The sequence below is a fragment of the Arachis ipaensis genome, chromosome B07 (assembly GCF_000816755.2).
Source record: "Arachis ipaensis cultivar K30076 chromosome B07, Araip1.1, whole genome shotgun sequence".
NCBI lineage: Eukaryota > Viridiplantae > Streptophyta > Magnoliopsida > Fabales > Fabaceae > Arachis > Arachis ipaensis.
In genome coordinates, this window is record NC_029791.2 from 11,880,879 (window position 1) to 11,894,156 (window position 13,278).

Below are 13,278 nucleotides of genomic sequence, written 5' to 3' on the forward strand. Positions count from 1 at the left end.
TATTTGTAATTTAAATGTTCCAAAATAACGGGTTTCAGTTGTTCAATCTCTTCCCTTTTATTTGTCAATTTGGATTTATAATTTCAATCATTTGAATATAAAGATTTTTTTTTAATGTTCAAAACATAGTTTAAGATGTTTGAAGTACAAAATTTAAATCTCACCTCCCTCTCTCTGTCACAAATCTATTTTTTTTCCATTCTTTTTCATTTTGGTAATTTTGGTTATGGTAGAGACTGCAGTGGCCAACGAGGACTGCTACCAAAGGGTGAAGCAGTGGTTCTGGCAATGGGGGTGTGGTGCTATGGTTCTAGTACAAAAGGAAGAAGAGATAGGTAAAATCAAAGTGTGTGAACTTTTAAATAAAAATAAATTTTCAAAAAATCAGCTAATTATTATCAGCTAAATGTTTTACGCCTTTTCTGTGTGTATCTCTTCAATCTCATGCATCTTTCCTTCTTCTGTAATTCAATGCACAGTTGGGGTTCGAATGAAGAGGAACTGCCACAATGGGAGAAAATAAAGCCATGTTAACAAAATTTAAAACAAAACTAGCGAATTCTATGGTAACTACTTTGGTGAATACCTCAAATGATTTTCCTGATCGCTCATATTCTAGCATGCTTAGTGCAACTTGACAGCTTTGAGAGACAAGAGGCTCCGGATCTGCTGTAAACTCCTCAAGAAGGGCTACACTTTGGTCATCTAAAGGGTATAGCAAAAGAACTTTGTTAGAAAAGTGTAAATGAGGGCATTTAAATGCTGAGCACAAGCCGAATAGCAATAAATTGTTGAGCAATGAACTAATATATGTCCAGTCGGTTAGCTTAAAAAAAATCTTATTAAAGATAATGAGATAAATTAAGCTTCTCGAGTTAAGCCCAGAGTCATCTTGAAATTGACAGCTCGTACTAAAATAATCTCTGAGATCTCAATTACACCAATTATGTCTCTGAGATTGACAAATGTGCCACCTTAGTTCCTAACGACCTGACAAGTCACTTGATGGAAAAGAGACGAGGAGATTATCTATATCTCTTCCAACTCAAACAAGTAACTTGTATGATATTTTAGTTTGCATAAATGTCTCAAAAACTTGCAAATCACTTTGACTATAACTAGCAAGTATTGCCAGTTGAATGGTACAAGAAGCATTATTCAACCTGAATGAGAATGAGGTTACTTTTGACCAGTCACAACAAAGATGGACAGAAGCATTAAAAAACTAGAATTTGCAATGTAAATTCACTTGGACTGCCACTATTTTCTACTTGATTCTATATTAACATATGAATTTCATACAGTATATGATATTATTGCACTTCTACTAGACATACATTGGCATCACAAAGATCACACTCCTTTAACATATTGAATACCTTAGTGCGTAAAAGATATCACAACATTTTAGTTTTTAATATTTGGTTTCAATACCTGCAATTGACCCAAGAGCTTCGGCAGCTTCATGTCTAACCATTGGGTGCTCATTCACATCTTTAAGTATGTTAGATAGAGCAGTTGAAGCAGCTTTGTCTTGCAACTGACCCAGAACATACGCAACCTAAAAAATTGCCAAAAATATAGGCATTTGCATTCAAAGTACAAAAGAATATTTGGGCATACTCAAACAAAATAAAATTTACAGAAAAATAAAAACAAAGAAAACAAAGTGTACTTATCAAACCTCATGACGTAGAAGAGCGCTTTTTGAACCCAATGAATCGATAATAGCAGCAACAGCTTCCTCTCCACCATCATTTCTAAGTGCAAAAAGAGCTGCATATCTCTCATACATCCCTTTTTCTTCATCCAGAAGTATTTCCCTGATTTGATTAAGATGGCTTAGCAAACCAACTATCTAATGTTTAGTTACACAAGGTTCTATCCATTAGCATGAACTGGACAAACCTCAGTTGTTGTACCGAGGTGCAAGAGCATGCCGGTGCGGCTGGATCAACCGACTTAAAAGGTGAAATATCAGTTGTAGATGAATCATCACTATTTCCAGCATCTTTTACATGTCGAATACGTTCCAGAGCCAACTCACAAGTTTCGCGGACCTCCTGAGCCGGATCTAAATCCAAACTACTCTTCAGCAGGGGAATGTTACCGTATGAACCAATAGCACCAAGTGCTTCAGCTGCCTATGCAGTTACAACAAACACAATGGTCTTAAAACTGGAACAATTTGCAAAAACAAGAACAAGAACAAAGAGCAGGGCTTCGCGGAAACTACCTCATGGCGAACAATTGGATGCAAAGAAAGGTCATTTAGAACTGCTGCCAAAGCTGGAATGGCTTCGGTTTCCTGCATTTGGCCCAACGCAAATGCAGCTTCATGTGCCAACAAATTTGATGAATCTCTCGTCGCTGCGAAGTAAAAGTAGCTCTAATCAAAACAGCATCGACGTTTATACGCTACATTTATTATTGTAATTCCGCAACAAAATTGAAATTACTTTAATAAATAAATGAATAAAATCTATAACTGGCTGAAATGCAATAATAACAATTAAAAAAAAAAAAGACAAACCAAGAATGAGGGCATCGCGAGGGGCGGGGCCTTTGAGGTTGCGAAGGGAGAAGAGGGCTCTGAAGCGGTCAGAGATGGGTTGTGTGGAATCCAGCAACAAGTTGCAGAGGAACTTCTCGGTGTCCTTTGACGAAGTAAAAACGGCGTCGTTGGAGGAAGCCACCATGAATACAAAGGGAGTTTGATGCTTCTTGTTGTTCACTTGTTGAGTTGTTCTGTTGTGAAGTTGATTCTCCGTCTACGGCTTCTCTACCAAAGCGCAACGCCGAATCCAATTCTCGCAATAACAGTCGTTAACTTTTGAAAAAGATTAAGAACATTCGAAGGGACTGTTTTAAAATTTCTCACGGACTGTTTTGAGATTTTTTAAATTCTTTGGAACTGTTTTGCACTTCACTCTGGAGAATGCTATGTCCAGCTCGCACACATAAACACTTAACAACCACATATACGAATTAACGTTCACATCAGTAGTCACCGATAGTGACTAACGGAGAGACTGTATTGTCTAAATCTAAATATTACTCTAAATATTAAACGAAAATAATTTTCCCAGCTGGTCTTTATGGCGAGTCTGCAAGAATTAGACCGGTGACCGGTGTGCATAACGCCATAATGGTAAAAAAAATTAGTTTAAAATTTTATCGTGATGGAACCGATTTAATTAAATATATAATAGTTATTTAAACTATGTCAATATAATTTTTTAAAAACCTAAATTCAATTATTCAATAACAGTAAATTTTATATCCTCACCTAATAATTTATCTATATTTTATCATTTAAATTTTTATTTAAGTTCAACACATCAAAATTCATGATAAAATAAAATAAAAATTCACATAAATCATAACATAGATGTTAAATTTACACTCAAATTCATAATGTCTCCGTCATTAAAAAATAGTTATTATGAAGTTTATAACTTAAAAAGAAAGACATCACTCGTTACCAACCATAAACACTGTTTAAGTGACCAAAAATCATATGTAGATAATAATCGAAGATCATCATCTATAGAACTATCACCAAAAGAAGTAATATTTAAAACTCAATTATAACATTAGGCATATTCACATCAACATTCTTTTTTTCTCCATCTAATAAAATAAAATAGTGAGAGAAAAAAGAAATAAAAGTTAACAACATATAATTTTGATTAGATGAAACAAGTTCTATCATTTTACTCAATACAAAGGCACAACATTATCGCCATGCATATATTAAACTTTCAGCATGTGTGTGGTTGGGAGATTTATAAGAGCATAACAAAGCACAAGCATTCAATTCATAGACCCCTTCTTGGTGCTTTGCTTTTCTATTTGAACCACTTCAAGACCATCTATGATCTACTATAAGTTGTTTAGAAAAAGGAAAATCTTCATTAGGACATTGCGCTGCATGTTTAGCACGCACCTCCTCAATCTTTAGCATTTCTTCTTTCTAGTAATAGAGACCACGTATTGTTTTCAGTTAGTTTTCTTTGTTTCTTTCTCATGTAACCAAAAAATTTATTGTCATTTAGTTAATTATCGCCAATGTTTAAAAACAGTTTCGTTTTCGTAAGAACAAAACAATTGATCAGTCGGAAAAAATCAAGTGATTTTGTGAATCTTCCTTCTTGCAAACCTTGGAGGTGTACTCTATCCTGTCATGACGAAATCATTTCTCCTAGAAATTTAAACTAATAGAAAGATGTATATGAATGGTTATATATTTAACATGCCTCTTCAAGCAAGAACTTCTTTTAAAAATGCTATTTGCACGCCAAAATCAACCTCCATATATTTTCTACTCTGGTGGCTGATTTTGGTGTACACCTATCATAGTTGAACTTCTTTTGGATTTACTTAAATCTTTTGCATAGATTTTTTTCTTTTTTCTTTTTATTGGTCTTATGCTAAAATTCTTTCTTTTGCATAGTTTTTATTATAGTGGATTATATCACTACTGTATTGAACAAATAAAAGCTCATGCTTCAGCATAATTTTAACAAAGATTAGATTGATTATATTAAACAAATAAAGCATGATTTTAACAAAGATTAGCAATATTTTCAGCAGACAGCAGATTGATCACAATTTTAACAAGAATTCAGCACAATTTTAACAAAAATTAACAAACTTTTCCAAAGATTAAGAAGGATTATCAAAGTTTCAGCACAGCACCAAAAAAGCAGCAGAGCAGAATTAATCATTCAACAATTCAATCTGAATAGCACTAGCAGCAGCAGAATCCTAAACCTAAGAACAAAGAACCAAGAACGAAAAATTCAAAAAAGAAAACGAAAAAATCAATCTGAGTAGCACTAGCAGAATCCTAAACCTTCGTTCTCACTTCTGAACAAAGCATAAAAAAACGAAGAACAAGCACTAGCAATGAGCACTGACCTTCGATCTGAGCAGTCTGGGCAGAGTATGACGGAGAGCAGTTGAGCGCGACGGCAAGCAGCATGGCGAGCAGACAACAACCACTGTTATTCCTTCTTCGTCACTTCACCACTGACGACTCAGGAGTCACGAGTCACGAGACACCTTCCAATGCCGGAGACCGAACAGACATATCGTACAGAAGACGACGGCGGCGGCGGAAGTTCAAGGTCGTCCTCCTCGGCGCAGCGACGGCAGAGTTCCGGAACTAGTGCTCTGTGATACGGCTAGCAGAACGAATGGCAAAGAAAAAGGGATTCAATGGCTTGGGCGACGGAAGGATGGCTGGGCAGACGAAGACGACGGACACCGAGCTGACCTCGAGGAAGAAGCTTCGATTGGTGAGAGAGAACAGGGGTCGGAGACTTGAAGCACGAGGAAAGCTACACGGACGGACGGCCGGCGGACTTTGAGTGCGACGGACGGTGGCAGTGTGCCACTGCTTACGGCGGCGGTAATGGCTAGGGTTTTTTTTTTCTCTCAGTTTCTGTGATTTCTTTCTGAATGAAAGAAGGAAAGGGAGAAAGGGGCTGGGAGAAGAAACGAATTAGGAATCTGACCCTTTTGTGTAAACCGACAGGACGGTTCTCTAGCAATTTTTAGAGCAGCGGTTTCTCAGCATGAACTGAAGTCATCGAACCGCAATGAAAATAAAAGTAAAGTTTGACAAGGACGAAAGAATAAAATACCAAGGTACTAAAATTTTATTTTATGAGTTAATAAGTCAAAATCGTTGTTGAAAGATTATCCGATTTCTATTTTAGTATTTAAAAGATAAAATTAATTAAATTAGTCCTTAAAAGATAATTATGTTAATAGAATTCGTCTTTTTGTCATTTTGATTGATGATGTGGCTAATGTTTACTAACGTTGAACATTAATTGATAGCGTAACACACTCTAAAATGACATAATTTTGTCTTTTTTTTTTTGTCTCCAAGGGTTAAAACGACGCTGTTTGATGTTTAGGATGGGATATTCAGCCACGTTTCTCCCTATCACCACCTCTCATAACAGAAATCCCTCTCTTTCGCTCCAAAAATCTTTCTCTTTTTTCTTTCTTTTTCGGCATGAAATGCTTGTGTCTGAGGTAGTACATTGCGGTGGCGCTGCAAGATCTTGCAGCGTTCAAAATCCTTAATTTGGCTTGCCTTCTCACCTGCTGTTCATACGGGTCTTTTCACCGTGGGTTGTCAAGAAGACAATAAGGGTTCTTGGTCAATTGAAATTTTTTATGGTGAATCACCCTTCACTCTTAAATCCATAGAATCTATGAGTTTTTTTCAAAGTCTTAATCTTTCTGTTTTTATTTGTGGAATTTATTGTGATTTTTCTCACATGCAAATTTATGTTAGTTTCTAATTTGAAGTTGGTAGTTTTGCTTTTGTTCTGTTGTGATTTTTAGTTTCATTATCTTCATGAGAGAAATTAATTTGGATTTTGAATGGAAAAATTTGTTTTAGTGTAGATTATTTTTTGTTCAATGGAGGTAGATGGATGATGGTGTTTGAGCACAACAAAAACAGAAAAAGGAGAAAAGGAGAAGGCGACTAAGAGAGCGATGGAGCAATGAGAATCATGTGCAGGGATGGCTTTGAGCAGCGACATTGAAAGTGACGAGATCACTATGCAATGGTAGCGAGGCTTCTCTATCAGCTGGAGGTGCGAGAAGAACGAATGAGAACGCTTGTTTTTGGGGATGAAGAATACAAAACGACACTGTTTACTATGTTGCACTGTCACTTCACGTTCCAGGTTAATGGCAATGTCAAGAAACTTACGGAGGGACAAACGTGATTAAAAAAAATTATTTAGAGATGAATTTGATTAATTTTATCTTTCGAGGACTAAAATGGAGATCGATGTATCTTTCGAGAACGATTTTGACTATTAACTCTTTATTTAATAAAAAACACTAGTGCAATGAACTGAAGTCCACCCATGAAATTACACATAGAACACACGAAAATAGTAAAATACAACCATATATAGCATAGTAGTTTTACAAGAAACTATCATTATGTAAACACTACTCTACAATTTATTTTATTTTAGATAATAGGTGAATCTCTATTCTTCAAATTGTAAACACAGTCAAACATAAAAATATGTGGATAAGGGGAGGATAACTATTTGAAAGGTACTTAATAATGCAGATGAAAAAATGATGTTGTATTGATGATTCAGAATAATAATTACAAGGAAATTGGAGCTATATGAATTTGTAGTATTACTTAAAGACAAAATAAACCAATGAAACAGTGGTATGAACTAAGAAAAGAAAGTGAAGTAGAAACGCATCAATGCTCGTCGTGTATGAGGACCTGAACGAAGAGAAGAATTAATTAGAACATATATAAGGAATTTGATGTTACTAGAAGATGGAGGAATAGAATAATAAAATGGCACTATACCGAGCTCAAGCTACCCTGCATAATCCTTCTATTTGGTATTTATGATGTGTCCTTTCATGCTTCTACGCACGTCTGAAGGAGGTGGGTCAGCAGCCACGTCTCTCTGCTCTGTAACTAATTTTTCCTTAGTAAAATTGCTTGCATTAGAGTGTTCACTCCCATCCAATTTTGTTATTCTCTTTCTTATATTACCGTCTGCATTTAGATCAACCGTGTCGTCAAGGTTGAGAGCAGCGTATAGTCTAGTCACATCTATAATTGGTTCTTAGGATGTTTCTGCAATGTCTCTGATTCTCCACTGCACATGGACCTGTTGTTCTGGTTGTCCATGTTTGACAATGGTGCGAACTCCCAAAACTTGAGAATGCTCAAGTATAGGACCCTTGGCACTAATATGTAAAGGCAATGGCAAGTACTGATTAGTGTTATCCCCGCGGAATCTTTTTAACACTGAAATGTGGAACACATTATGAATCTTGGCTTCCGGAGGAAGTTCGAGTCTATAAGCCACCGAACTTAGTTTATTGACAATGCGATGGTCCAAAGTATCCTATTCCCAACTTCTGATTTTTTCTCAAAGCTACTGAGTGTTGGCGATAAGGCTGTAAATGAACCAACACCATATCATTCTCTTTAAATTCAGCATCCCGACAATTTTTATCAGTAACGTCTTCATATATTATTGGGCACAATTGAGGTTAGCCTTAAGCTGTTCAAGCAGCGTGTCCCGATTGGTAAGCAACTCTTGCAATGACGGTTCGTCAGCATGAGAGAACTCTATCTAATGAGATTTGGGAGGACACGACCATATAGAGTCATGTAAGGAGACATTTTGATACTTCTGTGATGAGAAGTGTTATACCAATACTGGGCCCAAGGTAGCATATTGAACCATAACCTGGGATTCTCGAAACAGAAACAACAAAGATACATCTTCAATATCTTGTTCACGACTTCACTTTACCCGTCCGTTTGTGGGTGTTATGCTGAGCTCATAGATAAAGTAGTGCCTTGCAACTTAAATGATCTCTGCCAAAAGTGACTCATAAAGATCCGGTCCCTATCCGAGACAATGGAGCTAGGAAAGCCATGGAGTTTGACAATATTCCTGATGAATGCCTCTGCCACTGAACGACTGTCAAAGTCATGTTTCAAGAGTATAAAATGAGCAAATTTTGTCAATCCATCAATGACCACCATAATGACCGTGTACCCATGAGACTGTGGAAGAGCAGTGATAAAATTCATGCAGATATTCTCCCACACCTATGATGGTATGGGGAGAGGTTGGAGCAACCCTGCAGGTAGTCGAGCCTCTATTTTGGCATGCTGGCAAGTGGAGCAGGAAAGAACATAAGCTCTTATATCTCTTTGCATATTTGGCCAATAAAAGGCAAAACAAATCCGTTCCATAGTCTTGGCAATGCCGGAATGACCTCTAATCACGCCATCACGGTATTCGTGCAAAATTTCTTGCATCAATGAACTCCCTTTTGGAACCACCAACCTATTCCTCCATAATAGCACTCCATTCTGAACAGAATAGTTGGGGTCCTTAGGTGAGCCTTTCTCATAATTCTCCCGAAGCTCCTTCAGTTCGTTGTCAGCCTCAATTTCGCTCTTCAATATATTGAACCATTCCAGTTTCAAGCAAGACCAAGCAGCCATGAAGCTACGTGAAAGAGCATCAGCAGCAGTATTTTTCTTACCAGGTTTATATTGAATCTCAAAGTCATACCCCATGAGCTTGTGTATCCACTTTTTCTAGTCAGGGCTGTGCAAGGTCTGATCTCCCAGAGTCTTTAAGCTTTACTGATCTGTACATATAATGAATTTCTTCCCCCAATAAGTAATGGTAGAACTTAGCTACTGCTTCAGTCACCGCATAGAATTCCTGGGCATAAGCTAACTGACGCTGTTTGTTAGTAGATAATTTCTTAAAAAAGAAGGTGATGGGGTGTTTATCTTGCAAAATTACCGTTCCAATTCCCGTACTAGAAGCATCAGTTTCCACTATAAAATTTTGATCAAAGTTGGAAGTGCTAAAACTGGTTCGGAAGTAATTGCCTTCTTTAATGACTCGAAGGCATGAGCAGCAACTGAGCTCCACTGGAGTGCATCTTGCTTCAATAAATCCATGAGAGGAGATGTAAGAGAAGCATAGCGTTTGATGAAGCACCTATAGTAACCTGTCAACACAAGAAACCCCTGAAGTTGTTTGAGGTTCTCAGGTGTCGGCCAAGCTATTACGGTCTGACATGTGCATCGCAGCGAGACCCACTTGTTCCTCCTCAGGAAACCGGAAGAACTAAAAATTTTGATCAACAGAAAAAATCCAAGCTAGCATTAGATCCATCAAATTTAGCCAAGTCGCAGTTTATCTTCTTGGGTTGTGTAGTTCCACGCCAAGAATGATCTCCTCCGGAGGTCGCGCCATGGTTCAAACCCAAAACAACCGATCGAGCCTGAAATGACTCATTAGCGATTTGGGAAATGGAGGCTTAGAGAGACTCGAATTCAGATCCGTTGCTTCCTTCAATCGAGCTCGCTCATATCTATTCTCCTCCATCATCGACTCCATCATTTGAAACAGCTTCTTGACATCAGCCTCCAAACCCTTCATTCTGGTTGCCATGCCAATGAAAGCACCAAATAGAAGGTACTTAAGAATGCAAATGAAAAAATATTGTATTGATGATTCAGAATAATAATTACAAGAAAATTAGAGCTATATGAGTTTGTAGTATTACTTGAAGACAAAATAAACTAATGAAACAGTTGTATGAACTAAGAAACGAAAGTGAAGCAGAAACGCAGCGATGCTCGTTGTGCATGAGAACATGGACGAAGAGAATAATTAATTAGAACAGATACAAGGAATTCGATGTAACCAGAAGAGTGAGGAACAGAATGATAAAATGGCACTATACCAGGCTCAAGCTACTTTGCATAATCTTTCCATTTGGAATTTATGATGCGTCCTCTCATACTTCTATGCACGTCTGAAGGAGGTGGGTCAGCAGCCACGTGTTTCTGTTTTATAACTAACTTCCTCTTAGTAGAATTGCTTGCATTAGAGTGCTCACTCCCATCCAATTTTGTTATTCTCTTTCTTACACTATTCTTCAAACTTTAAACATAATCAAACAAAATATTTGGGTGAAGGGGAGATCAATTTTCTTCAAACTTTCAACACAATAAAAAACAACAACTAAGCCTTAGCAGTTCCTACTTTAATAACTTTCCAATATCTCAAGGAAGTGCAGAAAGCTTGTGACAATTTGTAATACTGATATTCTTTAGTGGGAAAATATCACACAATTCATTAGGCAATTTAACCATATCTTTGTAGTAGTCAATGTTCAATTCCACTAGATTTGGAAATGCTTCCGAAATTGGGATGCTGCCATTTATAAAATTTAAGCATGATTTAGTTTAAATTATGTAAATCGATCGAATTAAATTCGGTCTGATAATTATAATGTAGACAATTAGATTTATTATTGTTGTTACAATAAATAGATTTTATTCTAGTTTATTAAAATATAAATAATTTTCGTATCAATTTATATGGTGCCCATCAATTATTTTATGGGTAATGTTAGGTAGACAAAAAAAAGCAAAAATTTATCTTATTTAACATTAATTAATTATCGCAACAATTAATAAATACTAAATAAAATAAGTTATGGCTATTTTTGTCTGATTTTTTTTTGTTACCAAATATTTTCGTTATTTTATTACCCTCCATAAATTGACTGTTAGGCCCAGTTTCGCTTTCATGGAATGCTTCCTAATTGCACCCAAGACACACCAATCAAGAAAAAGAGAAAGAAAATAACGTGAGATTATCAATATGATAAACGCCTCTTTTGAGGTGAGGTCAACAAAACTTGTTCCATTAATCAACTCAATATGAGATTACAAGTAGAGGTAGCAATTTAAAGCAATGAATCACGGGACCCGATTAAATGCTCCTTACAACTTTTGAAGTATCAAAATTTTATAAACAAACGAGTAAATAGTCAAATTGGTCTCCGAAAGATAGCCCGATCTTCAAACGAGTCCCCATAAGAAAAAGATAATAAAATTTGTCTCCGAAAAATTTAAAATTGGTAACGTTAGTCCTTCTGTCAGTTGGATGATGACGTGTCACGTTAAGTGCCACGTGGCATATGATGACGTGGAAGGCTAATGCCACGTGTTACAAGAGAAAAGAATAAGAGAGATTTTGACAAGAATTAGAGGAGAGAGATAATTTTATTGAACAAATTTTTAAGAAGAAAAGATACAATTACTAATTTTTTTATTGTCAATTACATTTCTATTAAAATTAATAGTATCAAAAAATATTTTAAATTTAATATTATAAAAAAATAAAAATAATTATATAATGACTAATTTGATTAATTTTTAAAATTTTAGGGATGAATATGACTTACGTCTGAACTATTTTGATTATAAATAACTTTTTTACATGTCAAGTGCCACGTGGCATACCACGTGTCACCGATCTGACATGTCAACCGATCATCTTGTGACACGTGGCATTAGCCATCCACGTCATCATATGCCACGTGGCACTTAACGTGACACGTCATCATCCAACTGACGGAAGGACTAACGTTATCAATTTTAAATTTTTCGGGGACAAATTTTATTATCTTTTTCTTACGGGGACTCGTTTGAAGATCGGACTATCTTTTGGGGACCAATTTGACTATTTACTCATAAACAAACTAACAAAGTTGTATTTTATTTATTTTTATCATTATTATTTGCATTTATTTTGTGTTGGACTCCTGGGTTAGTATACTAAAAACAAATCCATTTGGGCTTAGGGGTTTTCCATGTTTTTGTGCGATAAAACAAATCTGGACCATTATTAAATCAGATTATATTATTTTATTTTGATTTGATATTAGATTATCATAAAATTATAAAAAAATGAAAAGAAAAAAATATTCTTTTAGAATTAATATTAAAAGACTAAAATATCATTTAAAATTAACTGAAAATTTAATTTAATTTCAAAAAAAGTAAAATAAGTTTGTAATAAATTTTAAAAGACAAAAACAGTAAAATACTCTTTTAAGATTAGATCGTACTGTAATGAGTTTATGAAATTCTAAAATAAAATAAATCTTAAAAGATAAAAATAAAAAAATTGTTATGGAAAACAATAATTTTTTATTTTATTTCAATAAAAAAAATTAACACTAATAAAACTCTAATTAAAAAAATGTTGCTTAATAAGTAAAGATGGGAGATTAATATTTTATGATTATTTTATGATTTTTATTTCAAAGTATAATTTTATGTTAGTGTTAATTTTTTAAATAGTAACTTTTTTAAAAAATATAATTTGTTGACATTAATTGTTTGATGATGTTATCAATATATAATAAAAACTCTATTAATAAAATACTGTTAGAAAATTGTGCCAACACACATTGTAATATTGATAATGTAAAGAAATTTTAAAATTCCAAATATTAGAAAAGTATTGTAACATCCACCATGAATCACATGTACTAATAAGGCAAAGAGTTGCAAGTGTTTTAGCTTATCGATCTAAATACTCTAAGCCTTGGTGGCAATTTCGAAAAGAGGAGTGCTAGGAGATAGCAATTTTTGTGATTTGTAGTCATCAAATAGTCATGAATGATAATTTTAAGGGTTAAGTACTGAAATCGTCCCTAAGGTCTGGGGTGAAAATCAAAATCATCCCCGACCTTTTTTTGTTATTAAAATCATCCTCAACGTTCAAAAACGCTTTAAAATCATCCTTTTTACCAATTTTATTTTTTTTATTACCAAACTACCCCTCATTAAAAAAATTAAAAAATAAAATAAATAAAATTATAAAATAAAATAAATATAAAATAAATAAAAAAGAAAGT

At 34.9% G+C, this 13,278-nt stretch overlaps 1 protein-coding gene across 1 annotated transcript; it reads right to left on the bottom strand.

The window, feature by feature from the left end:
• Positions 210-5,615, bottom strand: LOC107609800 (deoxyhypusine hydroxylase). Its single transcript, XM_016311829.2, has 8 exons — positions 4,890-5,615; positions 2,534-2,825; positions 2,237-2,370; positions 1,909-2,144; positions 1,685-1,823; positions 1,435-1,561; positions 587-705; positions 210-501 (listed from the first exon to the last, which is right to left on the bottom strand). The coding sequence occupies exons 2-8, from the start codon at positions 2,697-2,699 to the stop codon at positions 469-471; spliced, it is 954 nt and encodes a 317-aa protein (XP_016167315.1). The 5' UTR covers positions 2,700-2,825; positions 4,890-5,615; the 3' UTR covers positions 210-468.